The sequence below is a fragment of the Arachis hypogaea genome, chromosome 4, assembly GCF_003086295.3.
Source record: "Arachis hypogaea cultivar Tifrunner chromosome 4, arahy.Tifrunner.gnm2.J5K5, whole genome shotgun sequence".
NCBI classification, from domain to species: Eukaryota; Viridiplantae; Streptophyta; class Magnoliopsida; order Fabales; family Fabaceae; genus Arachis; species Arachis hypogaea.
Genome location: NC_092039.1, coordinates 107726100 through 107752778, shown reverse-complemented (window position 1 = coordinate 107752778; position 26679 = coordinate 107726100). Strand labels below are relative to the sequence as shown.

Genomic DNA, 26679 nt, shown 5'->3' with positions numbered 1-26679 from the left:
AGTCTGTTTTGTTCTGCCTTGTGTAGCAAGAAGGAGGGACCTTCTGCACAGAAAAGAAAAAGATAGGGAGATAGAGGATCTCCTTGTCGAATACCTCTATTTGGTTTGAAGAAACCATAAGGTTGTCCTTCCACAATAACATAATAAGAAACAGTTGTCACTAATTCTCGAATCCACATGATCCACCGGGAGTCAAAACCAAACTTCTCCAATATAAACCAAAGAAAGTGCCATTCCACCCTATCATATGCCTTACTCATATCTAATTTTAGCGCCATTTCATTTTCGAGTCCCCTTTTTTTGTTCTTCAAGTAATGCATACACTCGTGAGCAATTAGGATATTATCAGAGATTAATCTGCCTTTAATAAAAGCACTCTGCGTAGGGCTAATTAGTCTATTCATCATACCCTGAAGTCTATGTACAAATACTTTGGAGATAATCTTGTAAAAGACTGAAGATATGCTTATTGGTCTTACCTGAGTCATATCTTTAGCATCAGAAATCTTGGGAATAAGACAGATCTGAGTGTGATTAAAACCCTTCAAAATTCTGCCCCCTGAAAAGAAGCTCTTAACTGCTCGAAACACATCACCACTAAGTATGTTCCAGAAGCTTTGAAAAAATTTTGCTGTCATACCATCATCTCCTGGAGCACTTTGAGGATGAATGCTAAATGTCGCACGTTTCACTTCCTCCATAGTCACTGGTCTTTGAAGCCTACGGTTCATGTGAGCTGTAACCTTAGGTTCAAAATCAGTAAACAGAGGTTCAGGGTTCTCATGACAACTAGAGGAAAAGATGTCCTTGAAATAAGATTCAGCCACAGAAGCAATACCAGCATTTGAAGTAGCCACTTCACCGTCACTGCCAGTTAGTTGCCAAATTCTATTCCTTCGGGTTCGATTTCTAAATTTCTGATGGAAGAAAGTTGTATTCTAATCGCCAGATTTGAGCCATTTGACTCTAGACTTATCTTTCCAATAAGATTCCTCATTTTGCAATGCTTTTTCAAGTTTGTCCTCTATTTCTGAAATGATGTCGCCTCCATGAATTCCTGCTAAACGAAGTTCCTCTAATTCAGACTGTAGTAAATCAATCTCCACCTTCGAATTAGATCTGTATTCTTGCTGCCATCTGACAATCTTATGTCGACAACGCTTTAGTTTTTGAGCTAGGATATACATGGCTGAACCATCAATCTGTTCGTGCCAAACCTCTCTAACAATCTGCCTGATTTCATCATTGGAACACCATCTTTCTTGGAATTTGAATCGGTGTTTAGATCTCTCAGTTCTTGGGTTAGAGTCTAAGAGAAGATGGGAGTGATCCGAGCCTGATTCTGACAGTCTAAGAACCGTTGCATTGGGATAGAGTTGCTGCCAATCAACTCCTACCAGGAATCGGTCCAGTCTTTCCTATATCAACTCATCACCCCTCCGTCTATTCGACCAAGTGAATGGTCTTCCGACCATACCAATATCAATCAGAGAATTATCATCAATAAAACTGTTAAAGGTTTTGATAGAAGAAGGAGATTTAGCACCCCCACCTGCTTTCTCCAATTGACTAGAAATGGCATTAAAATCACCCATTAACTCAACCTTACCATCAAACTGTTGCGTGACTGAAGTTAATTCAGCAAACTGAGCCATTCTATGTTGATCATTTGAATTGAGATAAACACCTAGAACACCATAGGGATCATTAGATCCAGCTGTCAGAACTGATGCCGCAATGAAGAATCTACCATGCTGCAAAATCTGAACAGTGCAACCATCCCTCCATGCCATTGTCAAACCCCCTGATAATCCATCCGGATCCACAATAAACCATTCCTTGAAACCACGAGATCTTAATTTTCCTTCAACTTGTCGAGATTGATTTTTTGTTTCACAGATAAAACCAACCTCGGGGGAGTATGATTTGCAAATCCCTTTAAGATTGTGGATTGTCAGGGGTCTCCCCAAACCCCGACAATTCCACGAGAGCAGTTTCATATTTCTTTGGGTGCCACTTGAAGGCTGGCACCCTCCACCGTCATAGCATCAGAGACAATATCATTGAGACAATTTTTTTTTGAAATTTCTTCAGTACCATTACCTCCACTCCTCCGTTTGAAACCTATCACAGACTTTCTGGTAAGTTGTTTCAGGTTTGGCTTTTTGTTCTCCTTTTTAAGCTTGGATATGACGTTGTTATTGTGTTGGACATTATTCATGGTATAGGATATCTCCAATAGAGCATTAGAAGAAGAATTAGTATCAGTAGCCGTACCTGTATTTTCTGATTCACCCTCATTTTCTTCTCTAGAACCCGAATTAGCAGCAATATTTTCATTATTCTGTTTTTTCTGATCATCTTGCACACTCATTTTTGAGAAACTATCAAAAAGCCAAGCAGGTGGAGATTTTTTCTTCGGTTGAGCTGGAATAGAACCATCCCGAGGTTGGTTAGGATTGAAGGAAGCTCTCTTTTCAGTTAAAAGCCTACCGACTTGATCTGCCTTAAGCCATTCACCAACTTTATCTTCCTTGATATTATTTTGGGCAGAATCATCAATAAAACATTGGCAGTTCTTAGATTCATGCCCCAATTTTGCACAATAAGTACAGAACACACCTATACGTTCATAGCGTACTCCAATTTCCAGCATTTTCTAATTAGGATCAAACAGTTTCAGTGTATCCCTCATTCTTTTATCACCGTTTAGTTTCACTTTAGCCTTCACTATGCGTGTATCGTTGCCTCTAACTTCAAATAGAGCAACATCTTCAATTTGACCAAGTCTCCCACCCAATTTTCGTCCAACCTCAAGTGTTTTGTATTGTTCAGGCAATCCCCAAAATTGTGCCCATACAGGAAAAGAAGAGATGTGATTATCCTCCATGTTTATTGATTGCTTCCATCTGCGAACATGAATAACAAAACTCTTGAATAACCAAGGTGAACCTCTCTCAATTCGAGTCACATCAGAGTTATTCTCAAAGAAAAATTGAAACTAGTTCCTGGATTTTTCGACTACTCTGAATCCTTCTGGTTTATTCCATATTGCATACAGAGCTCCTTCCATGGTACCTACGGAAAAGATCCGATCTGAGAAAATTCTTCCAGATAGGCTCCGTGTACAGGCTTGAATTCCTTCGGAAACATCTTCATAAGCTAAAACGATCAAGTCATCCTCCTGATCACTATCAATTATATGAGGGTTTTGTGTCTCTTATTTGTTGCTCATGGTGTAGAGAAAAACAGAATTGGTATTTAATGATTTCAAAGAGAAATAAGATATATGGAATGGGTGAATTAGAAAACGAAATGAATTAAAAGAAGAATGAATTGGGAGAGAAAACGAAAATTAGGGAACTAAGTGAAAAAGAAATTAAGAGAAGAAAGTAGAGGAAGATAGAAAAGACTTTGACGAAGAAAAGACAAAGAAAGGTGTAACCATGGAGGCGGCGCAGTGAAACCCTAGTAGAGCGTGAACGAACTCATAGGGCGCTGGATGAGGAGTATATACTCCCGCTGTAGATTATGATTATTTCTGTTTCTATATTCTAAAATTCTTTATATTTGAATGTTAAGCTCACTCTCATTTTATCTCAATATAGAGAATATTATTTGTCTTCTTTAGATTAAAATTTATGTTTTTTTTATTTATAATTAAGTGTCGTACGATTTCTTTAACAAAAAATTTCTGAGAACGAAGCGCCTTAATCATATTTAAAATTATGTAAAATTAATCTACAAAGTAATTTTTTTTGTCAAATTGTGCAATTTTATTACTGAAAATTGGTCCAATTTAAATTACAGACAAAAATTATAATAAAGAGAATAGAAAGTTTTAACTTTAATAAAATAATTTAAAGATCAGATAAAAAAATTAAAAAGGTAAAGTAAAAACTCAAGGTTCTCTTTTTCTCTCTCACACACTTCTCCTTACTATCTCCACTATAGTTGCTGAATTGCTGAAGGGGGGTGATTCTACCTTTAAATACCTAGGCGTTTCTTACTAACCAGATTTGTCATATTAGGTTTGCTGTTACTGCTCTTTTATTGTTCGAATTTTTCTCCAATCTCAGTTCTGCTTCCAACCGAATCCACCACTCCCATAGTTCTCGAGCTTGAATTGACCCATCTCCAAGCTTCAGTCGCATCTGAGCACTCCCAGAAACAATAAAAAACACTTTCTTGTGACCGATTATATTTTGGGCACCAGGGTTCGATAGATTGTATTTGGACGTTCAACCATTCTTTCACAGAGAGTCCTCCATGCATCAATTTCCAAAGTAAATATTTTATTATCGGTTGACAACTAATTTTTCATATGCTCCTTTGTAAGTCCTTTCTTTGAGATTGTTTTGACAGATATTCAGTTGGTAGGTGATAGAAGTTAAAGGCTATTTTGTATCCCAAAACAACAGTGAAGCTGCCCCCTCTTTCCAGCATCCAGGTAACTCTATCCTCTATCTCATGAATTTGAGTGTTGATTATTGCTGTAGCTACTTCTGGATTGAAATTGGACTGAATTAAGTTCTAGTTTCATGTTCTGTTTGAATGTTGTAATTGTGAAACTCATTCTAGATTAACAGTCATTGCAGTAGTAGTAATAGGAGTAATTAAAACATAATCTTTCACCCATGAGTCTTCTCAAATTCTGATGTTAAATCCCCTTTCTACTTCTCAAAGTATACATTTTTCTAGCACCTTTCTTCCCTCAATAATACTCCTCCAATCCCATGATGGGTTATTACCAACCTCTGCTCTTAGGAAGCTTGAATATCTGTAATATTTGCTCTGTAATATTTGCTCTGTAATACTTTACTGATGAGAGAATTACGTATGGAAACTAATCTCTAACCTTGATTTGTGAGCATGACAAGGTTAAAAGCCTTCAAATCATTAAAGTTTAGTCCCCTTGCATTTTTGGTTTGCAAGAAATCTCAATCCGATCCATTGCATCCTGTTTTCTGACCTTTTCTGCCCCCACCAAACTGGAGTATAGCTCTCTAAATCTCTTTAATTAGTGTCTCTGGTAACTTGAAGCAACTTAGTGTGTATATGGGTATCGCCGTTGCCACCGCCTTAATAAGCACTTCGCATCCACTAGAAGATAATAGAGCCCTTTTCCAGTGGCTGAGCTTCTTACACACCCTATCTTTAATGTAGTTAAATGTCGCTTTTTTTTATCTCTGAATCACTGCAGGTAGGGGTGACAAATGGGCCTAAACCCGCCGGACCGGTCTGCGTAACCCACCAAAAAAGGTGGGCTGGACTAAAAAATTGGGACCGCTAAATAGCAAAAGCTCGCCTAACCCGCACCGCTTAAACTGCGGACTTTGGCGGGACAGGGCGGACTTCCCCACCGGGCTTAGTGTTTGTTTGGGAAGGGGGTATTTTTGTATTTTTTTGGCCAAAATCCAACTTTTCCCAACCCAACTTACAAGAGAATAAAGACGAAAATTTAATGTTTTGGATTATGTTTATTTTGCTTTGGTGACAATATTTATAATTAGGTTTTAGATTATGTTTATTTTGCTTTGTAGACAATATTTATAATTATGTTTATTAGATCTATATAATTATAAAGACTTTGATGTTTGTGAATATAAAAATTATAATTTTTTTATGCTTTTAGAAATTATAAATTTATTAAAATGATTGTAAAATTATATATATTATTTAATAGTTAACAATAAAAAAAGAGGAGATTTGGCGGATTTAGCTCGCTAGCCCGCAGTTATGCGGGACGAGGTGGGATTTTAGGACTGCCTCACTAGGCGGGGCGGGACGGGCCATCCGGCCGAAAGGCAGGCTTTCGGCGGGGCAAGGCGGACTTCTCCACTTGCCAACCCTAACTGCTAGTAAACCCAAATATTTGTTTTGATTGCCAACATGAGGGACAAGGAGAATCTCCGCCAAATGGTCTCGGACTGGGTACTAAAGAAGACTGATGATTTGTCCAAGTTTACCCTTTGGCCACTAATTTTTTTCGTAACTTGTAGCAATCTCTGGCATTTTACTTCTGAAGCTTTGCTAAAAAGAATTGAATCGTTTGCGAAGAAAAGATGATTGATTGTCGGACACCTCTGATTGAGTCTCAAACCATATATTTTCAGCATCTGTTCTTCTCTGTGGAGCAGATGGGAGAGTTTCTCTGCACAAAACAAAAATAGGTAGGGAGATAGAGGATCACCTTGTCGTAATCCTCTACATGGTTTAAAATAATAATGAAGTTGTCCATCCACAGTAACAGAGTAAGATACCGTTGTCACAAGTTCCTCAATCCATTTCATCCATCGATCACAAAAATCTAGCTTCTTCATCACCTTCTAAACAAAACTCCATTCCATATATCATAAGCCTTGCTCATATCCAGCTTTAATGCCAAATTATAATCTCCGTATCTTTTATTTTTGAGAAAATGCATGAATTCGTGTATAATTAGGACATTATTGATGCATGAGTATCTTTCTTGTCTTTTCCTAGTGAATTTGTATTTAAATTATTGATTTTAACAAGAATTAATTATATTTTAGCCACTACGGATGCTACTTTGAGTTTCGTGTAATTTTGTATATTTTAGGTAGCATTTGGCTGGATTTGATGGAGAGGAAGCTTGCACTAATGGAAGGAGCTCAATAATTAAAGAAGATGATCAGCAAGGAGCGACGCGTGCGCGTGATTTGGAGTTTTCCATGGTGACGCGGCGCGTGGATGACGCGTACGCGTGATTTGAAGATTTGCACGGCGACACGTGCGCATACCTGATGCATACGCGTGACACGCGAAGAAGACCATCGACGCGTACGCTTAACATGCGCCACGTGCAGAAAATGCAGAAAACGTTGGGGGCGATTTCTGGGCTGTTTTTAACACAATTTTCAGCCTAGGAAACACAGATTAGAGGATGCAGAATGGATGACTCAAGGGAACACTTTCTGTTACTTCCCAAGTCAGGCGTGGGTCCTACAAAGCAAGTGGTCCCCATCCATCACTTGAAGACTTGCTGATTGCCATAATTAATTCTGATTTAAATTTAAATGTTATAGGAAAAGATATTTTTAGTTTAGATATTAGATTTTAAAAATTAATTAGGATTAGATATAAAAGATATTAAGATTCTATACGAATTAACATTCGGTACTCTACAGTTTACCTGAATCCTTGTTTTCTTCTCTGAGTCATGAGCAACTAAACCCTCATTGTTAAGGTTAGGAGCTCTGTCTATTGTATAGATTGATACTATTATTTTTCTATTTTAATTCATGTTTGATTTATATTTCAAGAATTGTTTTCGTTCTCTATTCTACGAATTTGGGTGGAACGGAAGTATGACCCATGTTCTAATTGAGTTCTTATATAACTTGGAAAAGCTCTTTACTTGAACAACATCTTGAAAACATATTCTCCTAAATTTCTAATTGTTTGTATTTAACGGGATACGTGACATATAATCCCCTTATGTCTGGATATTTAGGATTTTTGTGGCATATAAACTAGAATTTGATCATCACCCTCTAATTGGAATTAATTGACCAAGGAATTGGCAGTTAATGAATGTTAGAGAAGACTACGAAGGTCTAAGAAATTAGGGTCTAGTCACATATAGTTTGCCATGAATCAAATCTTGCATGATTAAAATAGTTAGTAAGAAAAGTCAATCCAAAAAATAGATAACTCGAAGCCTTAACTATTTTCTCCCATATTTTATTCCCAAATTATTCACCTGCTGTCTTCAAACTCTTAATTTACTGTTTAATGATGTTTGAACATCCAACACTCTTTTCTGTTTGCCTAACTAAGTGGTATAACCAACCATTGTTGCTTGATCCATCAATCCTCATGGGATTAACCCTCACTCACCTGAGGTATTACTTGGTACGACCTGGTGCACTTGCTGGTTAGTTTGTGGTTGTAAATTACCGCACCAATTATCACTAATCAATCTGCCCTATATAAAAGCACTTTGAAAGTCACTGATTAGTCTATTCATAATTGATTGAAGCTTGTACACCAGAATCTTAGATATGATCTTATAGAAAATAGAGATAAAACTAATCGGTCTAACTTGTTTCATAGAATTAGTGGCCGGCACCTTAGGTATGAGACATATGTGAGTATGATTCTTTCAAAATTTTACCTATGTAGAAAAGGCTTCTAACCGCCGCTATCACATCTCCTTTATTGTACTCCAAAAGAATTGAAAAAATTTTGCTTTGAATCCATCTTCTCCCGGAGGCAAAAAACGGGTTGATGGAGAAGACTGCTGCTTTAATTTCCGCTTCAGTCACTGGCCTACACAACCTTCTATTAGTGGCTGCATTTATATTTTGGCATATTCCATCCAATTCTGCAGTCGGATATCTAAGACATCTTGTTGTGAATAGATTTTCAAAATATTTCTGTGCAACTTCTGCTATTTTTATCGGTTCCTTTGCCATATTCCCCTCCTCGTCCTCCAACTCCTTTATTCTATTTTTTCGATTCCTCGTTTGAAACTTGGAATAAAAAAATTTGGAATTTCTATCACCCCCTTTGAGCCATTTCACCCTAGACTTCTCCCTCCAATACTGCTCTTCTTCCTCCAATGCCTCCTCTAGTTCAGTTTCTAACATTCAGATAGCATTTTTATTCGTCTAAACTCCTTTCTGCATTTTTTATTCTATCCGATTCTTGAGAATCTGAAATTTTTTTCTTGAATTAGATTTAGAGTGTTGTTGCCATTATACACTTGAATGTCTACAATACTTTAGCTTTCCAACTAGCTTAAACATTGCAGACCCATTCATATCTGTTATCCATGTCTGTTTGATTAAGCTAATCACCTATTCGTTTTCACGTCATCGCTCTTGAAATCTAAACCTCCTCTTTAGCCTCCTTTCTTCACCACCCGTGTTGAGAAGAATGGCCTTATGGTTTGAACCCAAATCGGATAAGTGTGCAAGAGTGATTGTTGAAAATTCACTTCTCCACTCATTTGTAACAAGATCTTTGTCCAATCTCTCTTTTATATGATTCTTTCCGAATTGGCGATTACTCCAAGTGTATTTATCTCCCTCATAACCAATGTCGACCAACCTTCCTTCATTGATAAAATCCTTAAACTGTTGTATTGAAGTGCTGGATTTTTTTCTTTCTCCCTCCTTTTTCTCTTGATTTTTAATTGCATTGAAGTCTTCTATTATTGTCAGCGTTTCACTCTCTCCTTCCATTATCTACAATAGTTTTGCAAATTGATACCCTCTATTTGTCTCATCTGTATGCAAGTTAACTCCTACAATATCTCATTTTAAACCCACTTGCTGGTCTTTTATGAAAAAGTAGACAAAGAATTGGTCATGTTCTACTATGTGAACTCGCACTTTATCCTTTCAAGCCACTGCTAATCCTCCAGGCAGACCCATTGGATCAACTATAAAAATAGATTTGTAGCCTTCCCTCCTTAGCACTCTGTCCACTGTCAAGGTATTTTTTTGTCTCACAAAAAAATAATACCTGGGGGGAATGGGATCTAGATATATCCCTTTGATGTTGTGAACTGTCAGAATTTTTCCAAACCTCGACAATTTTACATCATCACTTTCATCCCTCCGTGGGTGCCAATTGTTGGGTGGCACCCTCTCCCTTATTCAGCTCTTCTCCTTTCTCCTGACAAAGTTTTTTAACACTTATACTCTCCCCCGATCCTCCAGATTTCCTCTTAATACCTAAAATAGCTTAAAAGTTGTGTTTTTTCCTTACTATTTGCTTTAGATTTCATTTCTTAATCTCTCTTCTCCTCTCATTACCTCCTGCTACACTGAAGGTGAAGCATCTATCATCTAATTTGGGTAGAATTAGCTCTACTGATTGGGCCACTATGTTTCTATCTTTATCTCCTTCTTTCCATGTTTCTGATCTCCTCCTTATTCCCTTCCATTATTAGCATTTTCCAACCACTTTGCACCTCTTGATCATCTTGTTTGATTTGTGAGTTTCGGTCCTGAACAGAGAGACTTGTAAATTCTCTGATCAAGTTAACTGGGATTGGTTTTCTCTATTTATGTATGTATTCCTATGTAGCATTGGGTTGATTTGAATTGTTGTTTTCTTTTTTATCCTCCACTCGTCTACCGAATTGATCTATCCTTAGCCATGCTCTCCATTCCGCTTCTTCTTCTTCTCCTTGCGCTATATTTGCCAGGTTTTCTGAACATGCCTAATCTCATGCTCGATGCACCCATAACAATAACAAAAATGACCAATTCTCTCATGCTTGAGTTGATCGTCAATAATTTTGTTGTTGCGTTTCGAGATTCTCATCTTCCTTCTCAATGGTTTTGTGATGTCTAGGAGGACTTGAATTTTTAAAATTCTCTCCTCCTTTCTTTTCATTGAGAAGACAGCAACATCCATCACCTTTCCCAGCATCTATCCTACCCTTCTTTCCAATCCTTTGGCTTTACATTGCTACAGGAAACCCCACAGTTGTACCCATATAGGAACATAAGAGAATCCTGCATCATTGATTGTTGAATCTTTTCTCCATCTTTTTAGGTTTAGAATATAATTCTTGAACAACCAATGAGCCCCTTTCTTCACCCTGAGTAATTCAATTTCATCCTCGAAAAAAAATTGAAATTTGCTACTTCCACTATCTAAAACACGAAAGCCTTCTGGTTGTCTCCATATTGTGTTTAGAGCAGCCTCCAATATACTTGCTACAAAGTAGTTTGCACATATAACCTTAAATATGTGTATCAAAAAAAATTATAAATTTCAGTCATGGTAAGTATATATATATATATATATATATATATATATATATATATATATATATATATATATATATATATATATATATGTAATATCTTTATGAGATTTTTCACGATAACTCAATTTTTAGAATTTAGAGAGTTAGTTTCCCACCCAGGTAAACCCGAAGCTAGAGCACAGGTAGAGATAGTGGATTGTGGCGACCAAGAAGCAGGGGCAGGTAGTGAATTTCGCGAATTTATAGTCAGTTTGTCGTATTTTATAGTTACGATTCTACCATATATATCTTTTTTATTCTGGCGAAAATCGATTTTACGATAAAATCTTATCTATTGATTCTATTTGTTTTTGACGCCACGAATTTCTCTAAGACTAAGAACCGATGGACGAGACGAAACTGGGAATAAAAAAAATCTCGGAACTCATTTCTCCTTTCTTCACACTTGATAAACTCTGCAACGGAATGCTGCTATTTCTGAGGGATAGATTAAGTAGGGTCCAAACGTCCATCCGACTGAATGCGGTTCCTGTAAGTGAAAAAGGAAACTTAAAAGCGGAGTGGTTATAGATATTCGATCGTAAAAAAAATTAAGAAAATAATAAAATAAAAGATTAATTATTATTATTTTATTTTTTTATAAAATATGTATCTTATTATTTTAATTTAAAAATAATTAATTTTTTATTTTATTAATGTTATATTAACTTTTTTATTTTAAATGATCTTAATCTATATTTTTATACGGGTATTTGTGTTTTTTGTGCAAACAATGACTATAAGTTAATCAAACACATTAAATATATTAAAAATAATATAATTTTTAAAAGTAATTTTGCCGACAAATTATATTTGAATATTTTTAACGATATAACAAAAAAAAGAATTTCTATCTTTATTTCTTATTTTCTTTCATTTTCATTTGATATGATGCAAAATAATTCCATATTCAGAGTACTGAAGTAGTGAAGTTGGCTCATCATCATATGTATGCTATCATTTTAAATTGACTACACAAAAGAGATCAGTCTATTGTATATTTGTTCATTATTATTATTAATAATTTTATACATGTTAAAATTTTATTTTATGGAGGTTCAGCTCCCTATGATTTTCTAATGAACATGGCTTCCTCACAAATGATTGGACATATAATTTTTCCTCTCAGTTCATTGCATTTTATTTGAAAATCTTGTGGTAGGGAGTTCTTATGCTTTGTGGGGTGCACTTCTTCAATCAGTGGGTGTTTTTCTTTTTTGTTCCTCTTTTCTTCAATTATATTTTACACTGGGCCCTTTACATTATCAGCCATGAAAAAAAAAAAAAGACAAACTAAAGATGAATTACCAAAATTAGAAGAAAAAAAAATAGACCCAAAAATGAAAAATGGAAAATGGAAAAGAGAAACTGCAAAATATGAGTCTGGTCTAGTGGTCTTCACTTCACCAGTAAATAGTCACAAAAAGCAAAAATGGATTGCACGCCTTACAATTTCAAGCAACACCAATGCCAAAAGCTCAATTAGGTTGCATTATGTCTAAAAATATTGAATTAAAAAAGATATAAAATATTAATAAGAGATATAATTTTTTTGTTTTTTATTAATTTTTTATAATTATATTTTTATTATTATATTTATCTTTTCAAATTTTTTAAATAAAAAATCAAAATAAATTAAATTTTTATAATTTATTTTAATTTATTATTAAATAAAATATAAAAATATTAATTTTTATATTTTTACTTTTTATATTTTATTCTCAGTATATTATTTTATCTTGTTCTCAAAATTAGATACAACCTTAGTTACAGGGTTGAATTATTTAAGATAATCTTATGTTTAATTTAATTTTACCGCTTTTGAAATTTTAATTTCATGTTATTTACTATTATTTTTTTGATAAATAGACTCGGAGATTGCCCACATAAAAGCTACGTTTGCTCCTAAATTTGATAAACAAGTACAATATATTCATATTTCCAAAGATAATTAATATGGTATTATTATTAGAGTGAAACTTCACTTTGGTTCTAACAATTTTATAAAATTCTTTTTCGTTTTTTAACGAAAATATAATCTTATTTTACGAGATCTTCTATTCCCTCCATTAATGTTTCTGTTTAGAGTTAACAGATCTTATTTTCATAAACTGTTAAGTTAATAATTTAATGGATAATTTGTCTCCTTTTTTTTTTCTTTTCTCCTCTCCTTCTCTATGCAAATCAGAACATCACCAGGCCAATTTTTCTTTCTCCTTCTCCTCAACGTCATTTTTGGCCACCATCATCACCAATATTTATTATCATTCTCTGTTCTGGCTGCACCAACCTACTATCACCTTCTTCTTCTTTGTTGCACCAACCCACTGCCACCTCCTTTCAATTGAATAATTTTATTTGTTTAAATACTTGAATTTGGTTTGTAATATGATCTTATGAGTTGTTCTTTTTTAGATTTTGATGACCGAGCATAAATATTTTCTTAAAGTATCGATTTTATGTGAAAAAGTGATTTGGTGATTATGGGGTGCGTCGGTATTTTAATTTGTTTGAAGTAAAGTTCTCTACTTGGAATACAGACTTGAAATTTAGTGTGAAACTAAATAGAGACAAAATTTTCTACTTAAAATGCATACTTGAAATTTAGTGTGAAACCAAATAGAGACAAGGACAAGCTAGTGAGAGAGGAATTGTGAGGATAAGGAAAAGAAAAAAGGAGAGAGGGTAACTATGACAGTGGGGGATTGCCGATGGTGAATAGAGAAGTAGGGGAAGAGATATCACTTCGTGGTTTTAGTTTGGTCAAAAAGAAAAAGAATGATGACAATAGAGTGATGCAGTAAAAAAGAGAATAGTAGTGGATGTTGGTGATGATGGTGGCCAAAAATAATGGAAAAAAAACAAAGAGAGAATGCAAAAAATAGGGATAAATATTGGTGATGATTAAGAGTCGGGTTGGAGTTATACTCCTCCTATTGACGAAAACTTTGACAGAAGGATTAGAATGCCTGACGAAATTTAATTATCAAAAGTCGCAATAGAATTATACTTTCGGAATTTAGATCCTCTAAAGTTTGAATTTCACTTTAGAGAGTAAAGTATGATCTTCTACCCTTGAATAGTTTTTCTTTCATATTTATTCTTGGTCTTACCTATAAAATAAATGGTGAGAGATCACACTTTACTCTCTAAAGTAAAATTCAAAATTTAGAAGATCCAAATCCATACTTTCGTTAAAGAACAAAATAAAAATTTTATAAAATTTTTATCAAAGGTCAAAATGAAATTTTACTCTTATTATTACATTCACTTTCTTTTCTACATTCACTTTCTTTTCTTCCCCTAACTTTACAGGACACAGATTTACTAATTTTTTTTGTGGAGTTAAATATCGGCAAATTGATTGAATCTAGAATTTTATGCATGTTATCCGAAACTCTTCAGAAGTAGTTAACAAATTTTAGTGAGTTAATAAACTACCTTAATTTTTCAATTTTTTTAATTAAATATCGGGTAGAAAATTGTAGCCATTTTAAACCATAATTTTTTTAAAGCCTCAAAATATTGCGGCGGTGCAGTAATTTTGATGCATTATTAGTATAAAATTGTTTTAAACGTGCATCTAGTCACATAACGCTATATTAGAAAAAATAACTATATTTTATATTTATTGCGTGAATTGTCATAAAAAAGAACGGTTGTAATTACACGACTGTATAAATATTTTACAACTGTCTATATATCAAAATTAAACTCTTTTATGTTCTCAAAATTGAAAATTGTATTCAAACTTTATTCACTTAAAAATTTTAAAAATAAGATTCTAACTTGGTACCACAAATGGGACATGGTGCTAAGTTGAAGTGGGTTGCTTCACTCCACAAAAAACCACATCCAAATATTAAAGTTCCAAGAAGCATCACCTTATAATTAATTATAGGCTGGACTTTTTCCATAAAATTATTAATGTTAGGCTGCTAGTACCAGGCACTACACAACACACATCCAGATACTGATGAAAACCATATGCTATTGATATTGTCATGATATGAAACTCACAGACGTGAAAATCACACTACTGTGGACCCTCAACAGAGAGGGGAACAAAAAACTAAATGGGGTTGGTTGAGTAGTCAGTTTATTTGTCCAATTAATCAAGTGTCGGGTATTCGAATCTCGCTTTATGCATACAGTACTCATTGGCCAATGACAGACACTTAAATATAGCTCAGATTCGCAACGAATTAGTCCTTAACCTATCAGGATGGAAAATACTGTGAGCAACCAAAAAAGAGAGGGGGACAAATAACAGTGTTGTGTTGTTGTCCAATTAACATTGGCTACAAGAGTTAAACACTTAATTAATTTTGTTGGGCAATTGTTTCCATCGTGTGTTGAGGACTTGTGTTTTGATTTGTACTTGACACATAAATATAAAAGAAAAAAGAGGGAAAATGGATAATAAAGATGAATTTTTTTGTTAATGTTTTTAAAAAATAAAAAATTCATAACTTTTATTTTAAAGTAGAAAAGTTTGTTTTCATAATTTTATTTGGATATCCTTTCTATTTTTAAAATTAAACTTTTTTTTGTTTTTACCTAAATTGAGATTGGCTTTTTCTTATTATTTTTCATGGTTTTGAGATTCGAGCTAAACTGACTAGTTTGATTTGGTTAATCAAAAATCGATTATTAGACCGATGTGATTCAAATTGAAAATTATTTGACAAAAGATCGGTTAAAAACCCATTAACCGGCTAAATCATTGTAATTTTTTAGTATTTAAAATAAAAATTTACAAAAAATCATTTTTTTAAAGAATTATATATTTTATTATTTCTGATTCAATCTTGGATGAATCTCGATTGAATTTTTGAACTTCTAATCCTTACCAATTTGATAAACCGATTTGGTTTTCATAATTTTTTCTTCTTCTTGAAGAAGTATGTGATTCAATTATTCATGCACATTTTGTGTAGATAATTTTTGTTAGGCCAATCAGTAATTGAATCAATTCATTTAATTTAATTAAAAAAAAAACGCTGGCACATTTAACAGTGGCGTATTATCAAGACCAAAAAAAAAAAAAAAAAAACAGTGGCGTATTACAAAAATAAATAGTAATACTAATATTATTATTAACTAATTAAGGGTCCAGCGTGTTGGAGTTCGGCGCAAAAACTAATTAAACGGTCCAGAACGAACGGAAACTAGGAAAGACACTTGTTCCACACGTGTCCCCAGCTTCAAAGATCCTTGTCTTGATTCCAGATTATTGTTCAGCCTAGAAAGATTATTGCATTGCAAGAACTTCAGATGTTTGTTGATTCTGTTTGAAATTGTACCACAACACACGAAACACGCATGGATTTTGAGTTGATTTAGATTTGGTACATGAGGGCCAACAATTTTCAGTATTGTACTCAGTTTTCTGGCTCATAAAACACCACGTATATCTCAAAAAGAAGGGAAAAGAAAAAAAGAGAGAGAAAAAATAGTAACACCAATTATTTGTCTTACAAGAGACAAGAGCAAATAATTATGAAATGGAATGGTAGATACAAGAAGAATGTTCATGTGACGAAATTTCAAGACAGATAGAGAGTGAATGAATTGAAGGCAAGAAAGATTTTAATTTCCATAAATTTAAATACAACATATAATGTTTTACTTTTGAGACTCCACCATGTAAGCACAAATTATTAAATCATTTGAGATAGTTAACTATGACAAACTACTATATTGAAAGTAGAGTAACAATGTAACAAACTTTGCTTAACAGCGACAATGCATCAAATTTAAACTCTGGCTCTCTCGCTTATGAAGGGTTAATAGCAATCTTTCCCCTAATAAGAACACCACAAATTCAGAAGAACACTCTTTTTTTCAATAAGAATTTAGGAGTCAGAAAGAAGGGCTTTGTGGCTAACTGCTATATCATCCTTGCAAGCATGTAATGCAGTGCATACATCTGTTTTCTCCAAGAACTTCTGAGCATTGTTGAAAATCAATGGTCCATACTCGAAAACCATCCTCTTGCACTGAAGAAAATGAAAAAAAAAAAACAATTCAAAGTTAAGGAAATTATGTTCTTAAGTCTTGGCACTTCCTATATCACACTTCAAAATTTCTCTTGGGTATGCATGTTTGTTTGCCTAGTGAACGATGCTATGATGCACCGAGTTGAACTTGGAGCGACGTGTACCTGAATTAGTATACAACGCACCAATTTCAACTTGGCACATCACCTAAACTAACTTGCATAGCTGGAAAGGTAGTTAATCGCGTATGATAAAATGTTAGAATTTGTTGCTGGATAATGGATGGTGGTGACAATCCTGAATCCATGAAATTATCATTACAAGGAAATTTCTATGGATTACAGAATTTGAATCAAAGGACAGATTCCATGACATTAAAAAAGATTTTTCTGACCTTATTCGCATACTTGTCGACCGTATCGCATACCTTCAGCAACGTCTCAATGACTTCCAGCTGAAATATTAGAATAAATGGTTAGTTGTTCATTCAAGATACTATAGGGCTTCTTAGAGAACAAAAATGACAGAGAAATCTAAGTACTACATATATATTTTCACTTGGATCCATATTTCTATTCAATATCCTTTTGTATTTGGCTTCAAAACTATAGACTTTCTCAACTAAAAGAATCTAACATGTTTCAATCTTGTGATATGAAAATTTCACATGAATCACATCTCAAACTTCATTGGAGTAGCAGCAACGGATGAAATTACTTACCTCAGTGTCAGGATCTTTCAGCTTAGCCAATAGAGCTGACATAGCATCTTCGCAAAAGTCGCAGCTATTTTCTTGAATTTGTAGTGAAATTTTCGCAGTGCGTTCGCAGAGGTTGACCTTGTGGCAGAATTCTCCGGGACTAATTGTAGCTATTTCGGAAAAGAAAAGTGGAGCATAATAATCCACCAAAGTGACACACTGTAGAATGCAAAAGAGATAAAAGAACTAAATACACATTGGATATGAGAGATTAAGTAGGGGGTTTGTGAGATATTATAACATCTGAAGAAATAAGAGATTGAAATTACGTCTAACCTTGCGCTCGAAAGAGTGAAGCTGGGTGCAAGTGTTGTGAAGGATTTCAATGATCTCACTCTGAGTCTTGTTTTGGTTTAGATATTCAAGTGCCTTGGCAGCATATTCCGCACAAAGTGTACACACATCTTGTTTTTTACTCAATTCTGCATTTCCAAACATACATCAATAAGATGAAATTGAATAAAGAAAATACATGTTTTATGCAATCACTAAGCTGTTGCCAACACCAGGCCAAGAACGAATCGCGTTAAACAACAAACTTAACAACCTATTTTCTTATTTCTGTCAATGAAATAAACCCAAATCAAGATAAGAAAACATTCCTCGTCTTCGTTCCAATAAGTCTTCAAAGAATCGGTATGAAGGAGACTAACTAACCTATTCAAGACCTCTAGAATCCTATTTTGGCCATTCAAGGCAATTGCTGTAAAATTTACACAACTGATCCAAAAAATTTATATTCCACCCCATCTGTTCACTTACATAATTTTACTTTATCCCACCAAAACCAATAAACAATAAACTTTGCACTATGAATAGTTTACTGCTACGAATATTTAATGTTAGAAACAAGAGACTAAAAGGATTTGTGTATTATTGAGTGTATCCGAATTGTCTAAAATGATACAATATATAAAGGTATTTATAGGTACTAAGAGAATCGAAATAATAAAGATATTCAGATATGCTAAATGATGCTAATTGATCCTAATTATATTCTAACATTTAACTTTCACCAATATTGATAAAAGATAAGAGCTTTATATTAAGCAGGATACTGCAAAAGCAATGAAAGCCAAGAATGATAACAATGATCAGTGTTATGACTTACCAGAATTCGCCGAGTTTGGCAATTCTCTTGCACCACAAGCCCAGGCAGAACACAACATGACAAGGAACAAGAGTCCCATTTTTCCTTCCATGTTTCCTGTAATATTTCTAAATTGTTAAATTGAAACCTAAGATCTTAGACTGAAGATCACATGAATATAAGATGCTATCTTAATAGACCAGTGTTATCAAATTAGATATTCAACATCCTTTCTTTCCTCTTGTCCCAACAATTAAAGACTAGTCAAGACCATACATGAATCAGATCTTAACTGAGTTGACATAATCAAACCCCAGAAACATGCTAGTATGCTACCAAGTTCATCCTCACTTTCTCAGCATCCATCCCCAAATAAAATAGGTAAATAATAATGATTGAAAATTAGTTTTGCAACATGGATAACCCTATCACCTAATGCCAACTATGATGTAATTCAACAGAAAAACAGAAACTGAAGCAAGCATTAGAAGGAACCAATTAATAATTGAGCACTTGAATTCAGTAACAAGAACAGATCAAAATTCTATTAAAATTGAGGATTGGAGATTGGCAAGTATAAGTAAAAAGAAGTCTTACTAGTTTCTTCCGAGTAATATTCCTTCCCTGTTAAAAAAAGTATAATATAAACCTTTTTTTTTATCTTCTCAAGAGAAGGGAAACAATGTGGTGGTTCTTCCTTCTTGTCCCTAATCCTAGTACTTTAATACTTTTTAAGAGTGTCGTGTTGGTTGGTTTTGGTTTTCTCAATTTGTTCTAATCTTCAATTTCCCATTGGTTGATTTGATGTACATCACTTTAAATGTTTGTTGCTTTTAAATTAAGTTGGGATTTGGCAATTGAGGAGTTGTTCGGCGTGGCAAGTTACATGGAAGAATTTGTGTGCCTCTCATTATTTGTCGTTACTTAATATGATGATGACGTGTCAGAATCTTAAAACGGTGTAAGAGGTCAGCAAAATCTAGGGCTTCGAAATTTGAATGGTGTAAGATCTTTATGACTGAACAGAGAAGAATGGAATATCTGTCAAAATTCCAAAGAAAGAAAATATATAACAGAAAATACAAGACTTGTTTCTCTTGACGTATTAGAAGAATCAGAATTCTTCTAAAGCAACCAAGGGATAATAATAATAATATGATAAATTTAAAATTCAGTTGAGATATGATCTAAATTATAATTTTTTAAAATTTAAATTTTGGATAAACTATGATTTTGAATAAAAAATTTAAACTTTAAAATTTAGATATGATATAAACCAATCTAATTCAAATCACAATAATTTGAGTGGTTATTAGATTAAAAAATAAATTTAAATTGATACTTTACAAATCGTAATCATTTGAATAAAATTAAAAAATCAAACCAATATAATTCAAATAACAAATTATATCCATTTTTATTTTTTAAATCGATCCAAACTGTATTATAATATAAAAAAGATATATATAACGCAATTTTTCAAATAGAATATCTAAAAAAATGATTACTTATCTCGTTTTTATCGTAAACAAAATATGTAACATGGAATAAAAATATAATAATCCTACATTTAATATTAATAATTATTATATTTATTTTATTTATTAAAAGAAATCCGGTGCGAAAGAGAACAGAGTGAAAACTTTGTAGTATGACTCGTTCATATTATTATTATTATTATTATTATTATTATTATTATTATTATTATTATTATTATTATTATTATTATTATTATTATTATTTCTTTAAATAATACATATAAGATCTAACTAGTTTTCTTAATTTGTAAAAAAATGATTTTATCGGTGGTGTATTCATCATAATTGGATGGTGATAAAATGTGATTAAATGACATTAAAAAAATTATTTTAGTGTTAGCGTTTTAAATTAAATTATTTTCATACTTTTTACTAATGAAATTTCAGTATGCATTTTGTCAGGGGAAATTCCAAATGTGCATTTTTGGTCATATAGTAGCTAGAGGTTAGTGTTTCCAAAATGATGTACCAATAAAAGGAAATTTCAATTAATGAATATTGCAAGTTAAGAGTGACTAACTTAATTTACTTATGTACAGAACGAACACATTTACGCAACCAAAGCTATGATCGCAATAATTAGAAAATTTTAGTACAGAAAATCAACAAGAGATTGTGCAAGAAACAAATTAGTAGTCACCATATGGAAACTTCATGCAATCTGACAAATAAATAAATAAATAAAATTGCAGGAAAATATACAATCTACCAAACTAGGTCTTTTCGGTAACGAATTTGTGATAGATTAACTTTTTTTATAGAGAACTAATGAGCAGCCGAAAAAATTAAACACCTCATAATTTGGCATACTTACAATTTAAGAAATATTATTCAAATAGTTATTTTGAGATTAATTTAAGAGTTTAATTTTGTTGAAATAATAGTGTAAAATGTTTTATATGGTCGTACAATTACATTCCTTCTTTTAGATGACCATTCACGCGTTTAATGTGACAGGTAATTATTTTTAATGATGTGGTGTTATGTAATTGAATTTACATGTAAAATTATTTTAAACTGACAGTGTATTAAAATTAAATTCTTAATTTAATATATTATTTTTTGAAAACTATTATGTAATTACAAATTTTAATCTAGAGTTTATGTAACTACAAATTTTAATCTATATATTTCATATCCAAAAATGAAAAATAACATCTTTCTCGTCAACCTATCCTAGACCGTTTGGATAGGGTATGGGTTTAGGGTATACCTTATTCTATCTTGTAAAAGTTATGTATATAGTGAAAAAAATGAGTGTTGAACCCACAATCTTTCTCTTATAAAAACTTGAAATAATGACTAAACTAATTGATGATCATATATATTATTTGTAATTTTATGTTAGATTTCTTAAAGATTTTATTATTTTTAATTTTAATTTGAATTTAGAATTTTTTTTATTTTATAATATATATAAAATTTAGAATGGTTAAATTTTATATTTGCTTGAAATTTTTTTATTTTTCTACGAATAGGGTAGGGTTTAGAACTTTAGAATGCAGGTAAGATTAGAGTTGAGAAATTCTCAACTCATGGGTAGGGTAGGGTAAAATTTTAAAAGAGTTTTCAACCTGCGGATAGAGTTAGGGTAGAGTCCAAACCCTATCCTACGCTACCCATTGCCAGCCCTAGTCCCAGAGTCTATCACTTCTAACCGTAAAAAAAAAAAAAAAGTTACCACTTAAGGCTCCTTCATCATTCATGTTCTATAGGAATCTTTGATGAAAAAAAATTGAAAAGCCAACCCGAACTTAATCCATTTTGACAAAAGAGAACGTGACCCTTTGCAAAAAAAAAAAAAGAAAAAGAAAAAGGACACTTAAACCTCTAATTTTGTTTTTCGTGAGAAAATGCGTTTATCCGTTGTCTCTATTATTATACTAGTAATGAAAATTACTTAACTGATACGCTGGAGTGATGAGCTAACATGTTAAGTTGTTAAGTGTCATACTGCCACGGTCAAATTGAATATAATTATTTAGTTGTTCGAAATTTCAAAGCAACAACAAATACTTCCTATTTAATGTTGTTATGGACTTATAAAGAAATGTTGTCCCAAGTATATAATTTGACAACGGACATATCTTTGTATATATACATAACAGTCTAAAAATTAGTGTCTTTGTATCGATGAACCAAAATAGCTTGGTTTGATTATGTACATGATTGTGAGACTCTGGTTCTATCCTAAAGTTAACCTGACATTCATCTACTAACGAGCTAATGTCACTCTCAGTCTTATCAGTTATAAGGACTGTTCATTGAAACACTTAATATATGTGACATTTTGAAAAGTGATAATGATCTCACCAATAATTATTTTAACTAATGCATAAGCAATTCAATATTCTCTTTCATATTACTACTTTTTGAGACTTAATAGAAGCCCGTAGTTTTGTAATATAATAGCATGGTTTTGAAAATCAAATTGGACCAGCGGCTCGGACTGGTCCGATCGGAATAAAACATCTCTACGATTCAGTCCAAGTAAAAAAATCGCAATTCTGACAACCGCTCATGGATCGCTGATCTGGCTAGAAAATGGCTGGTCAGACTGAACCGGAACTTGACCAATTTACCCAAATGATGCCGTTTTGAACTTTATAAAAAAAATAGATTTTTGGATGCCTGACCTATTGACCTTCCTTCCTCTTCTCTTCAGTCCAAACTCCAAACACTAACAGCTTCTCTCCAAATCAAAAAAGAAAGCCGAAACATGAAACCTTAGCTTCGCAATGACTGCCACCGTTTGCCGCGCTCAAGCGCCACCGTCGTCCTCTAGTCATCTACACTTCTACCTCATTCAACAATCATAGGGTCTTCCTTGAGCTTGGCAACAGCCACTAGTCTTCGTATGCTCTGTTGCGCTCAGGCACTACCGTCTTCGTCAGGTCATGGTGCTTGAAGTCTCTAACCTACCAATCATAGATTCTTCCTCAAGCATGGCATCTTCAAGTATGTTCTTCGTTTGCTGAGCCTCAAATTCTTCCAACTCACCACCGTCTTCGAGTCATGTCGTCATCTGGCCTCTGTCTCTGTTGCACTTCTGCCCCTCTGCTTAGACTGCTAAGAAGTCAGAACGAAGGTTTAGGATTCTGCTAGTGCTACTCAGATTTAACAATTTGCTAGTTCTTTAATTTTTTTTAATTTTTTGTTCTCGGTTCTTTGTTCTTTAGTTTAGGATTTTTCTAGTACTACTCAGATTGAATTGTTGCTTTTTTTTATGCTATGCTAAAAGGCTAAAACTTTGATAATCCTTGTTAATCTTTGAAAAAATTTGTTAATCTTTGTTATAATTATGATCAGTCTGCTAAAAATCTTGTTAATCTTTATTAAAATTATGTTGAAACATGAGCTTTTATTTGTTCATTATGATTAGTCTTTTGTTAGGAAAGGAATAAATTAGTTAATTCAATAGTTACTATTTTGATGAGTTCAATAGTGATATAATAAAAACTAAGTGTTAAATTATTAATAATTGATGAGGTCAAAGGTTATTAATGCATTTTATGATTTGCAATTTTAGTTATGAATGATATTATTAATCAAGATGCACTTGCTGATAATAATGCATCTGTGGATAATAATTTGGCTGCTAATCCTCCCAATTCGAATGATGTTGCTTATCCTAATCCTCATAGTTAGTCGCAAGCTTTTTCCAATATATAGAGAAAAACATATCCAACTTAGAAATATATTGCTTTACAAATAGTGAATAAAAAAAAATCATAATACTAATATTTTTTTCTACAAATTTTTGAATGAAGGGATTCACAAAATAAAAAAATATTTGGCAAAGATAACTAAAGATGTTAAAAAATGTCTTAAAGTTCCTTATGATGTGAAAAAATAGATTGAAGGCTTATTGAAAAAAATTCAAAGAAACAAAAACAAAAGAAAAGTAAGCTTTAATGAAGAGGACAGTGATGAGATAGAGGATACATTTGATGTAACAACAGTGCAAGAAGAGCAACAAGTGATTGGAGGCGATCCAAAAAAGAAAGCAAAAGTCATTCTTCCTATATTTGCACCAAGAACAACTTCAGAAGTTCAACCAAGTCTTAAAAATATTTTTCAAAATAAAGAGGCGATACATGAGGTTTGATAAGCGGCTTGCTAGTTGGCTTTTAGATTGTAGAATTATATTTAATGCAGTTATGTCGCTATTTTTTCAAGATATACTGGATGGTGTTGCATGTATTGGACCTGGTTATCGGGCCCTTCTTATCATAACTTAAGGGTTCACTTGTTGGCTGATATTAAAAAAGAATGTCAAATACTAGTTGATAGTTATAGGAGTGCTTGGAGAGAAACTGGATGCACCCTCATCATGGCTAATGGTTGGACAAATCAAAGGCAAAGAAAATTGATTAACTTCTTGGTGAATTGTTCTAAATGTTTGTACTTTGTGAAATCTGTAGATGCTTCAAATATGGTTAAAAATGCTTCAATGTTGTGTAATTTATTTTCTGAGGTAATTGAATAAATTAGCCCTAATGATATTGTGCATGTTGTGACTGACAATGCGGCCAATTATATTGTTGCTGGTAAGATTATCAATCAGAAATATGAGAATACCTATTGGTTATCATATGTTGCTCATTGTCTTAATCTTATTCTGAAAGATATAAGCAGTATGACACATATTTCTAACCTTACATCAGATACTTCCAAGATTATAGTATTTATGTACAATCATATGGTCTTCTTCTCTTGGCTTAGAAAAAAATCTACTTGAAAGAGATTATTCGTCTTGGTGTAACTCGTTTTGCTACTGTGTTTATCATATTAAAGAGCAACTTTGAACATAAAGCTAATTTGAAAGCATTAATTATAGATTCACACTTTACTGGTCATAAATTAGGAATGAGTATAAATGGTAGAGCAGTTAGTTCCATTATCTTAGATAGAAAATTTCAGGATGATTATTTTACTGCCTGTAAACTTGTGAGCCTTTGATTAAATTGCTGAGGATTGTTGATATTGATGATAAACCGTCTTTAGGATATATATATATATATATATATATATATATATATATATATATATATATATATATATATATATATATATGAAGGAATACTGATGACAAAAGATGCAATTAAAGAGATGTTTAAACAGAATAAGACTGCATATCAGCCTTATACACAGATATTATCAACTCAAGAAGTGACAAGCAGTTGAAGAAAAATCTTCATGCAGCAGCTTATTTCCTAAATCTTGCTTTTTTTATGAAAATTATAAAGAAGTTCCTGATGTCATGCGAGGTTTACTTGATCTTGTTACATTGCATTGCAAGTGTAACATGTTGTGTATTTTATTAGGTGATATTGATGTTAATTTTCATTAAAGTAGTGATAGTAGTAGTAGTTTTTATGCTACATCTTTTGATTTTTCTGCTCAAGATGGTTGAAATGAAGGTGAAGATGATTTGCGGATTTTTATGATTTTTACAAATTTTCATGTTGACATTTTATATTTGGATATTTCTTTTGTTATTTGACTTTTGAGTTTCTATTTTGATAATAGCATAAAACTTTAGTTGATGTAGTGCTTTAAATTTGAAAAATATTTTAAGATTTATATTTGATTATAATTATGTTTTAGTATGCTTATATTTTATTATTATTTTATTATAAAACGATTATTCCAGTTGAACCATAGTTGAATCGATTAGACCAATAAACCAATAAATCAGTAACTAGAACAATTCGATAGCCGATGCGATTTTTAGAACCTTGTATAATAGTGACTGCTTCTTTATATCTGTCCGATGAGTTTACATATTGAAACACTAAACATCCGGATGACTGACATGAATAACGTAAATATATCGAAAAGACATTATTTAACTACCAAACACCCAATCACATCGAAACTAAGAAATCCAAAATAATATTGAAGAATATATATATTTTCATGGAGAAAAGTGATACTAAGAAATAAGTCGATGCAAAAATAATTTTGGCTAAAGCAAAGATTTATAAATTTTTAATACATACCCTGTCACTTTTTTAAAATTGTATTTTAGACCAAAGTCTTAAAAAAAAGAAAGAAATTTTCTCGAGGTAAAAAATGATCAATTTTCAAACTATCCTCATCATTTTCACTAAATCATATTTTACAACACCGAGCATGATCCCCAAGGAACATCAAAGTCTCTAGCAACATTAACGCTAACAACTACAATAATAAAAATTAACTACACAAAATGTTGTAGTGCCACTAGTTTCACCAACTATTCCAACAAAAAAAACTATTGATAATATAGAGCCACTAACAATAACAATAATGAAATGAAAATAACACTTGCATATTGGGAGTTATTAAGATGTCAATGATGTAATCATCCGGTTTGGTAATATCATGGACTATCTTCACAATATAACATCAAAAAAGAAACTGATCAAATATAATTTTTTTTCGGACAGTTATAAACAAGAGAGTAGTCTGAAAGAAGTGTTTTGTATATTATTCAGTTGTGAGAAAAAGTA

The 26679-nt window shown here is 32.6% G+C and overlaps 1 protein-coding gene across 1 annotated transcript; it reads right to left on the bottom strand.

The window, feature by feature from the left end:
• Positions 1-16366: 16366 nt before the first annotated feature.
• LOC112797170 (uncharacterized) lies at positions 16367-19687 on the bottom strand. Its single transcript, XM_025839972.2, has 6 exons — positions 19242-19687; positions 18666-18761; positions 17831-17976; positions 17516-17713; positions 17189-17248; positions 16367-16794 (listed from the first exon to the last, which is right to left on the bottom strand). Exons 2-6 carry the CDS (start codon positions 18754-18756, stop codon positions 16651-16653), a joined length of 639 nt encoding a protein of 212 aa, XP_025695757.1. The 5' UTR covers positions 18757-18761; positions 19242-19687; the 3' UTR covers positions 16367-16650.
• Between the last annotated feature and the right edge of the window lie 6992 nt (positions 19688-26679).